This window comes from Heterocephalus glaber, unplaced genomic scaffold (genome assembly GCF_053883595.1).
Source record: "Heterocephalus glaber isolate CG9 unplaced genomic scaffold, H.glaber_assembly_v1.0 deba00001428, whole genome shotgun sequence".
Taxonomy (NCBI): Eukaryota; Metazoa; Chordata; class Mammalia; order Rodentia; family Bathyergidae; genus Heterocephalus; species Heterocephalus glaber.
The window spans coordinates 20,483,945-20,501,451 of record NW_028258293.1 but is presented as its reverse complement, the minus strand read 5'-3'; the positions used below and the strand labels follow the sequence as shown (position 1 = coordinate 20,501,451).

The window sequence follows — 17,507 nt, the reverse complement described above, 5'->3', positions numbered from 1 at the left end:
TCCTCCTTATACTTGATTACTTATAGTATTGATATTATAAAGGTAATTATTTTAGATTAGAGCTGAACAGATTTCCGAAACTGTTGATAAGAGATGCTACTATAAGTTATTGACTAAGTACTAATAGCATGAGATCATTTAGTTTGGGATTTTAGTACAGATGCTTTAAACATGGTTCAATAAGTGTCCTCAAATGTTGTAATGTTTGCATCTGTAAGTATTCTGAAATAGCTTAGCAGATTTCTATGGAGGATTCTTCCAGGCATTAAGTTTTTGTTTGTTTGTTTGTTTGTTGTTTTTGGTACTGGAGATTAAACTTGGGTCCTTGCGCTTGTGGTGAAAACTACTGAGCTAAATCCCTTGCCCTAAGTTTTTTGTTGTTGTTGTTGTTGTTTTTTTGTTGCTGGGGATTGAACTTGGGACATTCCACTTGCCAGGCAGGCCGCGGCACCACTGAGCTAAATCCCCAGCCCATGTTTTTTTGTTTTTTCAGACAAGATCTCACTATGTAGTTGAGGCTGGTTTTGAACTCACTGTATAGCCCAGGCTGGCTTTGAACTCATGGCAGTCTTCCTGCCTCAGCCTCCTAAGTGCTGGGATCACAGGCAGCGCCATGCCCGACTCAGGCATTAAGATTTAACCTCAAGTTTAAATATGATCCCTTATTGGCTTTACTTCATAATGCCTAGGAACAGAGCTGTAAGTCTCTGCATCCAGTGTTCATATATCAGTTTTTGTTTTGTTTTGTTGTTTGTTTTTTTCAGACAGAGTCTCACTATGTATCCTAGGCTGGCCTTGAACTCATGGCAATCCTCCTGCCTCTGCCTTGCAAATGTGGGGATTACAGGCCACACTTAGCAACAGTGTCATTCTTTCTTTTTTTTTTTTTTAATTCTTTTATTGGTACATTTTAGGTATAACAGTGTCATTCTTTTTTTTGGTACCCGGGATCGAACTTGGGTCCTTTCAGTTACGAGGCAGGCAGTGGAACCACTGAGCTAAATCCCCAGCCTAACAGTGTCATTCTTGAGAGCAGAAATATTTTGGAATAGTTTCCACCATCAGGGAAATCATTTTATTTGACCAAAAGAAAATAAACTCGGAGGCCAGGGATTTAGCTCAGTGGTTCCAACGCCTCCCTCATCAGCGCAAGGTCCTGAGTTCAATCCCTGGTACTGGAAAAGAAAAAAGAAAAGAAGAGAAAAGAAACTCCGGCGGGGGATTTAGTTCAGTGGTCCCGCCACCTGCCTCACAACCACAAGTTCGATCCCCAGTACCAAAAAAACAAAAAAACCAACTCACTAGTATCTAGGTAGATCTCATTTATCCATCTATACTTACATATGTAGAGGATTTTTGTCTCTGCCTCAGAAGTTGTCTGTTTAATTTGAGCTTATCCTAGAAAAGAGCACATAGGAATCAGAAGCAAACACTACCTCCTGCTTGACAGTTTAAAAGTCTTTTGGGTTCCAAGGTTCTATAAAGAAATGTGAAGGAAAGGAATATAATTGGCATAGTAGACTTTTTATAAACTTAGATTATGAGAATAGTAGTATGCTCAGCAAGTACTTTGATGCATATTATGTGCTAAGCATTAGATTTTGTAAGATCACAAATTATTTTTCTTCAAGGTATAATTGAATAAAGTAGGAAATAAACTTTTAGGGGATTCTAGGGTTGTTCCAATTTAATCTTTATTCTTGACTGTTTTTCTTCTATGCGTCCTTCTCAACTTTTCTCAGTTCTTCCTCAGCTCTTGAGTAGTTGGGACCATAGACACCCACCACCATGTCTAGCTTCAGCTTTTTTTTTTTTTTATTTTATTTTTTTGTTTGTTTGAGACAGGGTCTTGCTTGAGGCTAGCCTTGAACTCACTGTGTAGCCCAGGCTATCTTGGAAGTCACAGTGATCCTCCTGCCTCAGCCTCTCCAGTACTGGGATTACAGGCATGCACCACCATGCCTGGTTTGTTTTTTTAATATGCTGGAGAGGCTCATGTAATCAGTAATAAGTTTTTAATGTCATTCTGGTTTTCTTATGTAAATTTAAGTTTGGAGTAGAAGATGCTTGAAAGGAAATCTCAACTCAAGAAGACTAGAGTCTTAAACATGGTCCTAGGCAAAATAGAAGGACATTTCAGTTTTCTACATAGCTTTGCACTGTTTAATTTATTCCCCTTTGTATTTTCAGGAGAAAGACCTTTTAAGTGTCCCTTTGAAGGCTGTGGTCGGTCCTTTACAACATCAAATATCAGAAAAGTACACGTTAGGACACACACAGGAGAAAGACCTTATTACTGCACAGAACCAGGATGTGGGAGGGCATTTGCCAGTGCAACCAACTATAAAAACCATGTGAGGATACACACAGGTAACCATCTTCGATCTCTTGGTCCTTTATCTTTCAAGGCTTCATTTAATTCCTGCCCCCTCCAGAAATTACTTCCAGCTAATCTCTTGTTCCTACTCCTTGGGTGATGAAAGGGAATTAAACAACTTTAAAAATTTCAACTTAGCTTTTATTTATTCATTAAATAGTTACCAAGCATCTACTATGGGCTTCCCTTCCAGTCACAAAATATACAGACAGATGAGACATTGTGAAGGGCAGTTCAGTTCAGGAGAGATAGGAGATGCAGCTGTCTCCTGTTTGGTGAACAAGATGCTATGTGAGCAGAGGGGAGGGCTCATTGGCACAGGAATGGAAGAAGCATGCCATAGGGAATTCAACTTACAGACTGAATCCTGAAGTTTGCCAGGTAGAGAGAAGAATATTCCTAGCAGGAGAAATGTCATGGGTGAAGGTAGTGGTGTGAAAAAGCATGATATTGGGTGGTTCCATATAAGTGGAGCACAGATTACACTTGGGAGAGTCATACAAGGTGAAGTTGGAGGGGCACTCGGGGTCATGTGAGTTGTGCTGCCACGAGTGTTTCTTTTTTCTTTTTTTTGGTACTGGGGATCGAACTCGGGTCCTTCCGTTTGCAGGATAGGTGGTGGAACCACTGAGTTAAATCCTCAGCCCCCAAGAGTGTTTCTTAAGCTGAACTTTGTGGAGCTTATGGGGCAGGTTAGTGATGAAGAATAGAAAAGAGGGATCCTAGTTCAAATTAGGTTAAAGAACAAGTTGGAAAGGGAAGATAGTAGTGTTTGTTTGGAATTGTGGGCCTCCAAGAACACTCACTACCTGAACTCTTACCACCTGTATATATGTTATTATGATTTGCAAAGTTTTCACTTAAAATTTATGACCCAGCTGGGTGCTGTGCTCATGCCTATAATCCTAGCTGTTTAGGAGGCTAAGGAAGGAGGGCAAGTTCTAGACCACCTGCAATTTATCAAAACTTTCTCTCAAAAAAATTAAAAAATTTTAAAATTTCAAAAACAGAAAAAAAGAGGCTGGGGAGGTTGGGCCTGTAGCTCAGTGGTAAAGCAAGGCCCTGGGTTCAATCCCAATACCAAAAAAACATTATGAGCCAATGGAAAAAACCCACTGCGGTGAATCTACTTGTACATGCATTTTTCCATAAAGGGAAAAAATTTTAAGTTGTACGCGAGTCTGAGTAAGAGAACAGAGGAGGCACCAAAGTCGTATTTCTGATACAGTCTTATTTCATACTTATATTGTGTGAGTGTATTATACATTACTGCTATTATTTTGCATACATTAAGTTTAAATGTTTCCTCAGTAATTGGGAAAACCTATGAAAATCTTTTAAGAAGCTAGAAAAGAAAGCTGTATAGTGGAAGAAAAGTTATATTTTCCTAATACAATTTGTATTACTAAGAAACTTTTTTTTTTTTTGGTACCAGGGATGGAACTCAGGACCTTGCCTGAGCTAAATTCCTGGCCCCTAAGGTACCATTTTTAAATTATAGTACACATTTGCAGTACAGAGAGAAAACAGAATTCTTCTCTGATACTATACCGTATCATTGTGCATTATAGGGCCCAGGATGTAGCTCAATGGCACTAAGCCTGCCTGGCAAGTACAAGGTCCTGAGTTTAATCCCTGGTACCACAAAAAAAAAAAAAAAAAAAGAATTCTGTTGTGCACTATACATAAACATACCCACTAGTGAGTTCACTGAATGGATAATACACTCAAACAGTTAGATAATTGACATTGTAAGTGTTGCAGGCATTCTTGGTGGAGTATGATATAGGTGCCTCAGAGCCTTTTCTGTGATATTCAGAGAAATTAGCTAGATGTTTTTTGTTTTATTTTGTTTTGTTTTTGAGATACCCAATATCATACCCTGTGGCACTCTACCATTGAGCTACATTCCCAACTTTTTTAATTAATTAATTATTTTATTTTATTTTATTTTTGGTACTGGGGATCGAACTTGCAACCTTGCACTTGCGAGGCAGGTGGCAGAACCACTGAGCTAAATCCCTGGCCACCTTTTTTGTTTTATTTTATTTTATTTTATTTTTTGGTACCAGGGATCAAACTTGGGACCTTACATTTGCGAGGCAGGTGACAGAACCACTGAGCTAAATCCCCAGCCCTACCTTTTTAATATATTTTATTTATTTTTATTTTTTTACGTTTTTTATTTTTTGGGACAGGGTCTCTCGCTAGGTTGCCCAGACTAGCCTTGAACTTGTGATTCTCCTATCTCAGCCTCTAGAGCATGTGCCACCATGCATGGCAAAGCTAGAGTTTTTGGATGGGTTAAAAAAACATTTTTCCCCTTTAAAGTAATGGAATAGATTCATTATGAGAAGGTTTGCCATTCTACACATTTTATGGATAAATTAAATTCTGATAAGACAGATGTATGCATTAAGTCTGGCCATACTGATTTCTATAGGACATTTAGGTACAGAAATGCTAAGGCTACACATTGGATTTACCTTTTAAAAGTTAACTAATGGAGGCTGGCATGGTGGCTCCTTCCTGTAATCCCAGGAAGTGGATTGCAGGGTTTGAAGCCAGCCTGGGATGCAGAGTGAGTTCAAGGATGGTCTGAACTACACGGTGAGGCCTTGTCTCAAAAAAAAAAAAGAAAGAAAGAAAAAGAAAAAGCCAGGTTTGGTCGTGGTGGCGCACCCCAGTGATCCCAGCACTCTGGAGGCTGAGGTAAGAGGATCACTGTGAGTTCAAGGCCAACTTGGGCCATTGTGAGTCTAAGGCCACCTGAACTATAGTGCAAGACCTTGTGTCAAAAAAACAAAAACATTGTCAGGGATTTAGCTCAGTGGTTCCGCCGCCTTCTGTGCAAGCGGAAGGGCCAGAGTTCGATCCTCGGTAGCAAAAACCACATAAAACAAAAAAGGCTATTTCCCCAGATCCTGTCTATACCAATTCTGACATAATTGTACTGATTTGAGGCCTAGACATCAGGATATATTAAACACTTGTAGGATCTTTTGTATGTGGACATTGTTGAGAATCATTGAGGTAGAGAGATCTGTAAAAAGCTATTTAGTGTTGATCTGACTCAAGAAATAGGTATGAGCTAGAAGAAATGATTGACTGGCAATTATGTAAATGATACAGTAATTGCCCATATTATGCCTTCTAAGATTTGGAAATAGGGGTTAGGGATTTAGCTCAGTGCCTGCCTTGCAAGTGCAAGGTTCTGAGTTCGATCTCCGGTACTGGAAAACAAAACAAAAAGATTTGGAGATAGGTCTAGGGTTGTAGCTCAGTGGTAGATTGCTTGCCTATCATGTGCAAGGCTCTGAATTTGATTTGGTACCCCCACTCACCCAACCCCCCAAGAAAGAATCCTGAAATGTAAAATGCAGCCTATTTATGCAAAGTTGATCAGGCCATAAGAACACAAAAGCTCAAGCCAAATCCATTCACTTTTTGACTGTTGCTTGGTACCACAAGTGGAGTTTCTGCTCCAGCCTAAAACATATTAGTTGGACTGATTTTCCAAGTTTAAATTGGCTGTCATTTTCCTGCCTGGAATAAGCTACCATGTCCCTTTCCCTCACCACATCTCCTCCACAACCATCTACCAAGCTTTATTCTGTCTCCCTTCAGAATGGGAAGAAGACAGAAAGCCATTTCCAATTACTTTATGTCTGAAACTTACATTAGTGTGAGATGACTGTTGGAGGATGGTTTTACTGTAGTTAGAACCATGGAAAAAGATGCACTTACCCAAAGGAGATTTAAGGTGAGAATTAACTAGGACATGCATGTATATTCACACATGCAGATGCACATTTTAGAAATCAGGAGTCCACATTAATACTTCCAGTTTGTTTTGCCTACTTTCTATTTTTGATTGGATGCGAAAAAATCAAGTGAAGTTAAATGAAACATGCATATCCTTTTAGATATGTTAACATGTCCAACTACAAGTTTTTAGAAAATCCTTTTTTATTATCTTCATAAAACCCTTAGGGTAGGATGTATTCATTAGAGTCATAATTAATATAGTGTCATTAATGATGTCTAGGTTATCTAGTTATAAAAAACAAATTATAGTTACATGAAAGTTAGAATGAAACTGAACAACCCTATCCTTTTCTCGTCCCTTGAAATGAAGGGGAAAGTGGGATTGAAGCATTAGGACAATACTCAGAATCCTGGCTACCTTTTGAACCAAGTCAAAACTATAGAATATGTACTTTCTTGTGTGCTGCCTTGTGAAAGGATGAGAAGGGATTTGGATGCACACTCCCACTCCTTGTTCTGAGACTTGAAATCGGAGCTTGTCATGTTAGAAGCAGCCACTCCACCAGCGAGGTCTCTCCCTAACTTGGATTTGGCAACTTTTAATTTTTCACAGGTCTCTTGCCCAAGGGATGGAATAATTATCCCTGCTTATATAAAACATGACTTTTTTGTACTGTTTTTAGGGGAAAAGCCATATGTCTGTACAGTTCCTGGGTGTGACAAAAGGTTTACAGAATATTCCAGTTTATACAAACACCATGTCGTTCACACTCACTCCAAACCATACAACTGTAACCATTGTGGGAAGACATACAAGCAGATCTCCACGCTGGCCATGCACAAGCGGTCGGCCCACAATGACACTGAGCCCATCGAGGAGGAGCAAGAAGCCTTCTTTGAGCCTCCCCCAGGTGAGGCTTTTGTCCATTATATGTGTTTCTAGGTTTGAGAAGCAATAGTTTAAGATTTATAGCATTTTCTCAAATCATAGTTTCATTCATACAATTATGTGCCAACATATAATGTTACAACTGAGATAAGCACCTTTGAAGAAAGGTACTGGTGCGGTGGGCTGTGTGTCGGGATTGTAGTCTCATTTGGGAGGGCAGGGAAGACTCCCTTGCCCCAAGGAAGTGGTTTTTGGAGCGTAGATAGGGTTTAACTAAGTGAAGAAGCAGGATTTGAGGGGAAGGAAATAGGGAGCAAAGATAAGAAAACCTCTCAGTGAGGGAATGACATGTTCACAGAGCCGTGAGGCTGGAGAGAGGCAAGTGAGTGGGAGACACTGAGAGAAGCCTGGCTAGCATGGCGGTCTCACCCAGGGATGTGGTGTAAAATGAGGCAGACAGGGAGGCAGGGGCAGCCAGGTGGTTTGCATTTATTGAAGATGTTGGTCTTGATGCTTAGAGCAGACCAGTGCTCCAAATAACTCTCCCTTGATTCAGGTGCTGTGAGATATATTGTAAGAGACAAAATCACTCATTTCAATAAGAACGAACTCTTTGCAAACATTTTAGAGAATTACATTCAGTGATTTCACTTAGATAATTAGGCAGTTTTTTTTCTAAAACAAAACATAGGTTATAATTTTTTTTTTTGTACAGGGGATTGAACTCGGGTCCTTGTGCTTGCGCAGCAGGTGGTGAAACCACTGAGCTAAATCCATGGCCCCATAGGTTATAATTTGAAAATTAGAAGACTACCTCCTTTTTCGTTTTTAACAACTGATTGAAGCATTCAGAAACATTTAGATGTAAAAAAAGTTGGTTGGAGAACAGGGAAATGAACAGATTGCCTGCTCCTCAGATGATTCCCTACTATAGTCCTAATTTTTTCCTGTCAGGTATTTGTCAGGTAGTGTATGAGAACAATTCCTTCAGTCTTGAGCACTATATTATTTTTCAACCAAACTGCAAGTGTGCATAATTAGATGTTTCAGTATGGGGACATACTTGTCAAAGGGTACACAATTTCAGTTAGCTAGGAGGAGTAAGTTACGAAGATTTACTGTAGAGTGTGACTACTGTTAATAATAGACTGGGGCCGGGGATTTAGCTCAGTGGTTTTGCCGCCTGCCTTGCAAGCGCAAGGACCCGAGTTCAATCCCTGGTACCAAAAAAAACCACCAAAAAACAAAGCAAAAAAAAAAAAAATTAATAATAATAGACTGTATACTTGAAAATTGTTAAGAGGAAAGAAGTAAATGTTACCACTGCTGAATCCTTTTAGTTAGAAAGCTTTAGGGATATCAGATGTAGTTTATAAAACTCTTCCTTTTTTAAGCTTCCTTAGTCTCTTCCTTATGTTATAGTTCAGATTGTTAGAAGTTCTTACATTCTATAAAATACTCTATAATAATGTATATTTTGTTTTTTTAAGAAATTAAACCACATGTTGCTTCCTGCCCTGCAAGCACAAGGACCCCAGTTCGATCCCTGGTACAAAACAAAACAACAAAAAAACTAAACTACAATTGTCTTTCTAAGAATAGGGATAGTTCTGTTTTTCTTCTTTTCCATATGGTCCTGGGTTTTGTAACCCATTGGAATAATGGTATATAAATAGCCATGGAACAGAAGAAAAAGGAGTGGAACAATGACTGCTGTGGAAATTATACTTGGATGACTGTAGCCATGTGAATGCATGGACCAAGCACTGATGAGAGAAGTACTTTTAGATTGTGCTCTCTTTCTGGCTTCACAAGAGATGGAAAATGTTAGAAAATAGAAGGATCAGTAATTTTCCTGGTTGCCAAGTATAACAGTAATGACTGTTGAAGTTGTTGTTTACTTACTGGTTCTTTATGAAAGAAGTGTAGGAGGAGGGTTCCTGTTCTGTCAGATGTGAAATGATTAACCTTACTCCAGATAATTAGCCATTACATCATCTTTACACAATGATGTCATTGTGTACTGTTAACTTGCAGTCAGTCACTTCTGTCAAAGACTAAGTAGATTATGTTTACAAAGCATTGCGGTTTTGCTGTTAATGTTTATGAAGATTGTTTTATCACTTTTATGGCTTCTTAAGGGACTCTTAAAAACTTAGTGCACAGCATACTTGTGGATTGAAAGGGTTATTTGCCAGTCTTTTTGAACAGTTTCTTCCCTCCCTGCCCCAACACATGTGCACAGAATCACATAATTCTTCCAACTAAGAGAAAAAAGGTCTCCCAAAATTAGAACACTTAGGAAAGCTTTGATTTCATCTGATTTGATTTGGTTTACCTTGCAAAAGTGGAGGTGGGGGAATGGGAAGAAGGTCCTGGGAGCCATTTTCATGATTTAGATATAATACATATACATTTTATAATTTTCTCTTTGATTAATTTAAAATGTTCTCTATTTTATGATTAGTCGGGCAAATAAATAATTCATTTGTTTTAAACAGGTCAAGGTGATGATGTTCTTAAAGGGTCCCAGATCACATATGTTACAGGTGTAGAAGCAGATGATGTTGTGTCTACACAGGTAGCCACAGTAACCCAGTCTGGGTTGAGTCAACAGGTTACACTCATATCACAAGATGGGACTCAGCATGTAAGTATGAACTTTTTTGTTTGTTTGTTTGTTTGTTTTTGGTACCGGGGATCAAACTCGGGTCCTTGTGCTTGCAAGGCAGGCAACAGAACCACTGAGCTAAATCCCCGGCCCGTAAGTATGAACTTTAAGCCAAACAAGTAATATTTCTCTGAACCTGGGCTTGAAAAGTGGGGAGGGTCTGCATTGAGGAAAGTCTTGAACATGGAGGCATGAAGTTTGGGTATCAGCCTGGAGGCAGTGGCAGATTGATACAGGGTTTTCAGTAGCCTGCTGAAAGAGATCACATCCAGTGAGATGAGCAGAGAAAGAATGTTTATGTTTCTGTAGAATCTAAATAGTATTAATTGATACTGCTCAAAAGAGAAATAATGGGGCCAGGGATTTAGCTCAGTGGTTCCACCGCCTGCCTTGCAAGCGCAAGGTCCCGAGTTCGATCCCTGGTACCAAAAATAAAAAAGAGAGAGAAATAATGAAGGTCAGAGCCACAGCGAGATAGAGGGCTTGAAAAGAGGGCTGGGGATTTTAGCTCAGTGGAACGGCACCTGCCTCACAAGCACAAGGTCCTGAGTTCAATCCCCAGTACAAAAAAAGAGAGAGAGAGAAAAGTAATAGATCCACTGGGCTTAGTGGCACACACCTGTAATCACAGCACTCTGGGGGCCTGAGGCAAGGGGATTGCAAGTTTGAGCCCAACCTGGGCAAATTAGCAATTTCGTGAGACCTTATCCCAAAATTAAAGATAAAAAAGGGCTAGGAATGAGTACGAAAGGCTGAATATGAAAGCCATTTGTTTAGCCCCCAGTAAACTCCCCATCCCCAGCCTGTTAGCCTGTTTTGTTGCTGGAAAACTCTAGTGTTCATAGGGAACCACCCCTATATTATTCATTCTTGGCTTCTCTCTGACCATACAGAATAAGTTTAACTCTTCTTCATGTAATCCAGAACTATCTTTCCCATCTCAGTTATTGTATTTTCCCTTGTATTTAACCTTCCTATGTCCTTCAAAAATTAGATTTCTGGGGGCTAGGGATTTAGCTCAGTGGTTCCATTGCCTGCCCCGCAAACTGAAGGACCGAGTTCGATCCCCAGTACCAAAAAACAATTAGATTTCCATTCCTTTAGTTGGTCAAATAACAGACATGTATTGGCCATCTACCCTGTGCCATGCATTTTGGTCAACATTGTGGAAGGGAGATATCACAATCCAGTGGGAAAGAGATATTTCTAAAGTGAAGGATAATTTCTCATACAGAGGGCTATATAATTGAGGCTTATATAAAGTGGTGTGGCAGCCTGGAGGAGAGAGCTGGTAGTCAGTCCTTCCTGATGGAATCTTGGAGGCCCTCACAGAGAATGTCCATTTAGTTGGGTTTTGAAGGGTTTTCACAAGTTTACCAGGCAAAGAATGAAGGAAAGGCAAAGCCACAAAAATCTAAAAGACTGCGGCACCATCTGGGACTGCAAATATTTAGTTATGGCTGAAGTGTAAGACAGATCTGAAAATAGTAGATGAGTCGGGATAGGGAGTTAGTAAAGGCTGGATCATGAAAAGTCAGGAATGTCATGTAGAAGTTTGAACTACTATATAAGTGATAGGAAGTCACAATTTAAGCAGGAAGCATAGTGAAACTTGTATTGCTTTATTTTTTTAATTAAAAATTTTTATTTATTTATTTTTTCTTTTGTGCTGCTGGGGATTGAACACAGGGCCTTCCCTATCCCTTTTTAAATTTATTTTTGAGAAAGGATCTTACTGAGTTGTTAAATTTTTCAGGCTGGGCTTGAACTTTCAATCCTTCTGCCTCAGCCTCCACTTTTAGAAAGGCATCTTGGTAGAGTATGATTAAGGAAGGTTAGACTAGCTACCTGTAGAGAAGTTGCATTATTGCAGAAATTTAGACAAGAAAAATAAGGGTCTGAGTTAGCAATAGTGGATGAAGAGATGCATTTAAGAAATACTGACTTGTCTAATGTCTAAGGTTTATTGGATTGTAAAATATTTATTTTCTCCCACAGAGTAAACAATACTTGGGCTCAGACATTAACTAAAATTGTCAAATATAACAAGAAACTAACTGTTTTTTAAAATGCCCTATATTGCAGGTGAACATATCTCAAGCTGACATGCAGGCCATTGGCAATACCATCACAATGGTAACACAGGATGGCACGCCCATCACAGTCCCTGCTCATGACGCAGTCATCTCCTCAGCAGGAACACATTCTGTTGCTATGGTCACTGCGGAGGGTACAGAAGGGCAGCAGGTAATTACTCTTACCTGTTATATCAATAAATATATCTATCAGAAGCCAGGCCTGGTGGTGCAGGCCTTTGATCCTAGCATTCAAGGAAGCTGAGGCAGAAGGATTGCAAGTTCAAGACTAACCTTGGAAAGTGACTTAGCAAGAGCCTATCTCAAAATAAAAAAATAAAAAGGGCTGGGGATGTAGCTCAGTACCGAAGGCCCTGGGTTCAATCCTCAGTACCACAAAAAAGAAAGAAAATAGAGGCTGGTACATAGCTCAGTGGTAGAGCCCTTGCCTAATAAATTAGTCAGTTGTCCTATCTCTGAGACAACACCCAGAATGTAAAGGATGAGGGGTTTAATTAGGCTGTTTTAAGGAAATCAGTTATAGTTAAATAGTTAGCCAGCTCCAAGACAGGAACATCATGGCAGAAGGGTGTAGTTGAGGAGATCTGCTAAATTTATAATGACCAGGGAGCAGAGCAGGGGAACATATATAGAACCCAAGGCCATGCCTCCATGGCCCTTTCAAATATACCTAGGAGAGGGCCAGGGATAAATCCTCAGTGGTTCTGCCACCTGCCTCACAAGCACAAGGTCCTGAGTTCGATCCCCAGTACAAAAATAAATAAATAAATAAATATACCCAGGAAAGTGCTCTAGTAATCTTCTAGGTCTTGTCTTGTCTTGTCTTTTTCTCTGAGGCAGGGTCTCCCTTTGTAGTTCAACCTGGCCCTGAACTCACTATGTAGCCCAGCCTGGCCTTGAACTCTCAGTGATCCTTCTGCTTCAGTCTACTAAGTGCTTGGATTACACACATGCAACACCAAGCCTGGCTCTGCTAGGTGTTTCTTTGTGGGGGAGGTTTTTTTTGGCACTGGGGATCGAATTCAGGACCTTGTGCTTTCGAGGTAGGCATGGTGCCACTGAGCTAAATCCCTGGCTCCATACTAGGTATTTCTTAATCTTTTGAAAGTAACATATCCAGATTAATGGTCACAATTTACCCCTTGTACACTTCACACTGAAACACATCTCCTTAAACCATACTTAATCTCCAAATAAAGACAATATAAATTCATAATCCCAATTAACGTAAGACAACTATTCTGTGCACATCCATAAATCCAATATTGCTTTCCTCATAGTCTCAACAGTTCCAGTAAATTTTTTTTTTTGGTACTGGGGATCAAACTCAGGACCTTGCACTTCTGAGGCAGACAGCAGCACCACTGAGCTAAATCCCCAGCCCAGTAATTTTTTTTTTTAGTTCCAGCATTTTAAAAAAGTTCACGTCTAAGTCTCTTCTGAGATTCAGGGCAAACTCTTAGCTGTGAACTTCTGTAAATATCAAAAACAAGTTACATATCCCAGGGCTCAGTGACACAGAATACACATTCTCATTACAAAAGAGAGGAATAAGAGGGTAGAAAAGAATCAGACCAAAGCAAAATCAAAAGCTAGCAGGTCAAGGGCCGGGGATTTAGCTCAGTGGCAGAGCGCCTGCCTGGCAGGTGCAAGGTCCTGAGTTCAATCCCTGGTACCAAAAAAAAAAGCTAGCAGGTCAAACATTAAATCTTATAGCTCCACGTCCAACATCTGGGGCTAATGGTGGTAAAATTTGAGTTCTAAAGGCCATAGGTAGCCCCACTCCATTGGCCTTGCTCATTACAATACACATGTCCTCTCTCTTGAGCTGGCTTCATTCATAGCCTACAGTTTTCCTTAACTGATGTTTTACATTCTTAGCATCTCCACCTCCCTGGGGTCTCCAGCTCCCTGGTGTACCTTTGACTTCATTCTCACAGGTTCACGTATTGCCCTCTCAGGGGTTCCTTGCCTGGCTCTCAGGCCTTCCTCTAAAATGTGGGGGGAAGCCTCCCTCACCTCACAACTCTTGCATTGTGTATCCCAGTAAAACCAGCATCACGTGGATGATGACAAGGTCTACCAGTAGCTCAAGCAGTAACCAGGCCTCCTTTGACCATGGCTGTAGTACCCCCTGAGTGCCTGGATGGCTGAGCATGCTGAAATGAATACTGGAGAAACTAATTTCTTGGGAAGCCCTTCTATAGCAGGGGTCTGTGAGGCTCTCTTTTCAAATGTACTTTTACACCCTTGAACCTATCATGGGTGGGGTCTTGCTGATTCCTGAGATGCCTTCAAGGCATCTTTTGTCTTGTCCTAGTTCAAAGTACTTGCTTGCTTTGTAAAGGTGTAATCTTTTTCAGAACCACACCACCTTTGGCCACAGCTTCATACATGGTTCCTTCTGGACCAAAATTTAAATTGTTCAGATTTTTCTGCTCTGCCTTTTGCCCCTGGTTCTCACTATAAATCAGACTAAAAGTAGCCAGCAAGCAGTACCTGGGTGATAGCCTGAATGTCTGACTGTTTTGAAATTTGTTCTGCCAAATTAGTCCACTCCCCTTAATCTCAGTCTTCCATGAAGTCTCAAGACATGGGCATAATGTAAACAAATTTTCTGCCACAGTGTAACACATATGGCCTCTGATACAACTGCCAGTGGAGTCTTTGTTCCCACCTGAAACCTCCTGAGACTGGCCTTTGCTGTCTACAATCCTGTCAGCATTCTAGTCTGAGCTCCAGCTAGCATTACTTGTCAAGCTCTATTTACAGCCTTCTGTTTTCTCTAGCCAACACCCCTAAACCTTTCCAAACTCCTCCCACAAACCAGTTCCATAGGCTTCTAATCCATGGTCAGGTACAGTCATGGCAATGACCTTCTTCTCTGGTATCAATTTGCTGTATTAGCTTTTCCATCTCTGAGACAGTACCCACAACTTAAAGGAGGACTAGATTAATTTGGCTTACTTTTTAAAGGGAAAGGTGGAACAAAGCTTCTTAGTTTATGGTGCCCAGGGAGCAGAGTAGGAGAACAGCACCAGAGAAAAATGAATGAGGGACCATATGTAGTACCGAAGACCATGCTTCCGTGACCCATCCAGTTGTTCCCAGGACTTCTCCAGTAGTCTGCAAGGCATTGATTAATTGTGAACTTGATTTATCAGGATTAGTGGTTACACCTAGGATGCATGAAGCCCTGGGTTCCATCCCCAGCACGCTCGAAAAATGTTTGTATGTGTGTGAATGTATAGTATATGTATGTATATATGTATGTATGTATAGTATATACACATAGAATACAAGGAAGTCTTCCTCCTATATACTCAGTTTTGTTTTGTTTCCAATACTGGGGATTGAACTCAGGACCTTGCGTTTGCCAGGCAGGTAGGGCACCACTCTGCCCCAGCCACACCTATCTACTCAGTTCTTATCCCCAGATAGTCCACTTTTACTAGTTTGTTATGTATTTGTTCAACATTTTTTTAAGCATATATAAATACAAATAATGGTCTTTGCCTCTTTTTTAATGGCAATAAACTATACTACTTTGTATCTTTCTTTTGGTTTTATTTTGTTTGTTTGGTTGGTTGGTTTTTCTTAGTACCAGGGATTGAACTTGGGTCCTTGTGCTTGCACAGCAGGCAGCGAAACCTCTGAGTAAATCCCGGGCCCTATTTTGTTTGTTTTTTGAGACAGAGTTTCACTATGTAGTTTAGGCTGGCCTTGAACTCATGGTGATCCTCCAGCCTCAGCTCCTGAGTGCTGGGATTACAGGCATACATCACCACTCCCAGCTACATCTTACTTTTTAAACTTAATAAGACATCTTGAAATATTTCTATTTTATATATAGAAGGCTTTGTCTGGGTTCAATCTCCAGCACCACCATTAAGAAAAAGAAAATCAATATAAAGCTGCATTATATCCCACTGTCAGAATGTGCCATGGTTTACTTAAAATCTTTTGCTGTTTCAGACCACACATAACCCTGTTCACATGTGATTTTTGCATATGTATGAGAAATATGCTATAAATTCCAATAGTTGGGTTGTTGGTGGAAAGATATATACACTTGTACACTTGTAATAAATGTTGCCAAACTTCACTTCTTTTTTTTTTTTTTTTTTTGGTACCAGGGATCAAACTCGGGACCTTGCACTTGCGAGGCAGGCACCAGAACCACTGAGCTAAATCCTCAGCCCCCAAACTTCACTTCTATGACTGTTTCAGTCTACATGCCTTCTTGCAGGGTCTGAGAGGGCCTGTTCTCCTAAAGTGTAGTTCATAATGATATCAAACTTCTGGATTTTTGCCAATTTGATATATTCATTATAGTTTAAATGTTCACGTCCCTTAAGTAACATAGATTAATATGTTTAAAAACTGTTCTTATACTGTGATAAAGGCAACGTTGGATCTCACCGCTGCTACCTTAACCTGTTTGATGAAAGAGTCTGAAAATTAGTAGTTCTCTGTCACCCTAAAATCATTTACAAATTCAGTACCATCACAACCACAATTAGAGCAGGAATTTTTTGAAAGTAGAGCTGTGGTGATTTTAAAATTCACATGAAAATACAGAGGACCTACAACCTTCTTCTTGTTAAAAAGAACAGAGTTAAAAAAAAAAAAGGGCCGGGAATTTAGCTCCGTGGTTCTGCTGGCTGCATAGAAAGCACAAGGTCCCAAGTTCGATCCCCGGTACCAAAAAAACCCCCAACAAAACAAAGTTGAAGGTTTTATACACTTTGATACACTAGTGGTGTGGGTTTTTTTTTTTTTTTTTTTTTTTGATACTGGGGATTGAACTCAGGACTTCGTGCTTAAGAGGTAGGCATGGTGCTGCTGAGCTAAATCCCTGCCCCAGTTTTATACACTTTGAAATGCAAAACAGAACCATAAAACCTCTAGGAAAAGAGAGGCAAATATTTATGTAACCAGTGTTTTTAATGTGCAAATTATTTTGCTCATTGGTGGGTTTTTGCTTTTTTGGTACTGGGGATCGAACTCAGGACCTTGCACTTCCAGGCAGGCGCAGCACCACTGAGCCACATCCCCGGCCCTTGTTTTTGTTTTTTGGAACAAGATCTTACTATGTAGTCCAGGTTGGCCTTGAATTTGCTGTGAGGCCCAGGCTGGCTGCTAACTGGAGATATTCCTTCCTCAACCTTCCTAGTGCTAGAATTAAAATCATGTACCACACCTGGCTCTCTATTGCTTATTTGAATGGCCCTCTCCCAGAAGAAGATATTCTATGATAAATAAGACAAAAAACATGCTCAACATCTTGAGTCAATAAACAAATGCAAATTAAGGGTTTTGGGAGCAGTGGTAGAACACTTTGCCTAACAGAGGCCCCCTAGGTTTGATCCCTAGCACCACAAGGAAGGAAAGAAGGAAGAAAGGGAGGGAAGGGATGGATGGGAAGGGAGGGGAGGAGAGGAGGAAGGGAAGAAGGGAAAGAGGAAGGAGAAGATGGGGAGGGAGAGAAGTGAAGGAGGGAAGAGGAGGGATGGTTATTTTGGCTAAAATCAAAAAGACTAACAAAACCAAATGTTGGCAAAGATGAAGCAACTAGAACGTTCATTTACTAATACTAAGGGCATAAAATGATACAACTTTGGAGAGTGGTTTGGCAGTTTCCTATAAATTCAAACATACCTCTACCCTATGATTCAGTGATTCCTCTACAAAATGTATGATTCC

At 40.2% G+C, this 17,507-nt stretch overlaps 2 protein-coding genes across 18 annotated transcripts in view; one reads left to right on the top strand and one right to left on the bottom strand.

Annotated features, from left to right (window-relative positions):
* Window positions 1–17,507, bottom strand: part of LOC106009942 (uncharacterized) — a 132,164-nt gene that overhangs the window by 84,502 nt on the left and 30,155 nt on the right. For all 11 annotated transcript variants that reach the window (XR_015451453.1, XR_015451454.1, XR_015451456.1 and 8 more), the window contains one exon: window positions 1,342–1,398. Coding sequence is in view for 7 of the 11 variants with exons in the window: in XM_087211707.1 (XP_087067833.1) it covers window positions 1,342–1,398 (57 nt within the window). In the remaining 4 variants the exon portion in view is untranslated. The remainder of the gene's footprint in view (window positions 1–1,341; window positions 1,399–17,507) is intronic.
* Window positions 1–17,507, top strand: part of Znf143 (zinc finger protein 143) — a 56,418-nt gene that overhangs the window by 34,022 nt on the left and 4,889 nt on the right. For all 7 annotated transcript variants that reach the window (XM_087211701.1, XM_087211704.1, XM_013074605.3 and 4 more), the window contains 4 exons: window positions 2,191–2,370; window positions 6,829–7,056; window positions 9,536–9,684; window positions 11,791–11,952. In XM_087211701.1, coding sequence (XP_087067827.1) covers window positions 2,191–2,370; window positions 6,829–7,056; window positions 9,536–9,684; window positions 11,791–11,952 — 719 coding nt within the window. The remainder of the gene's footprint in view (window positions 1–2,190; window positions 2,371–6,828; window positions 7,057–9,535; window positions 9,685–11,790; window positions 11,953–17,507) is intronic.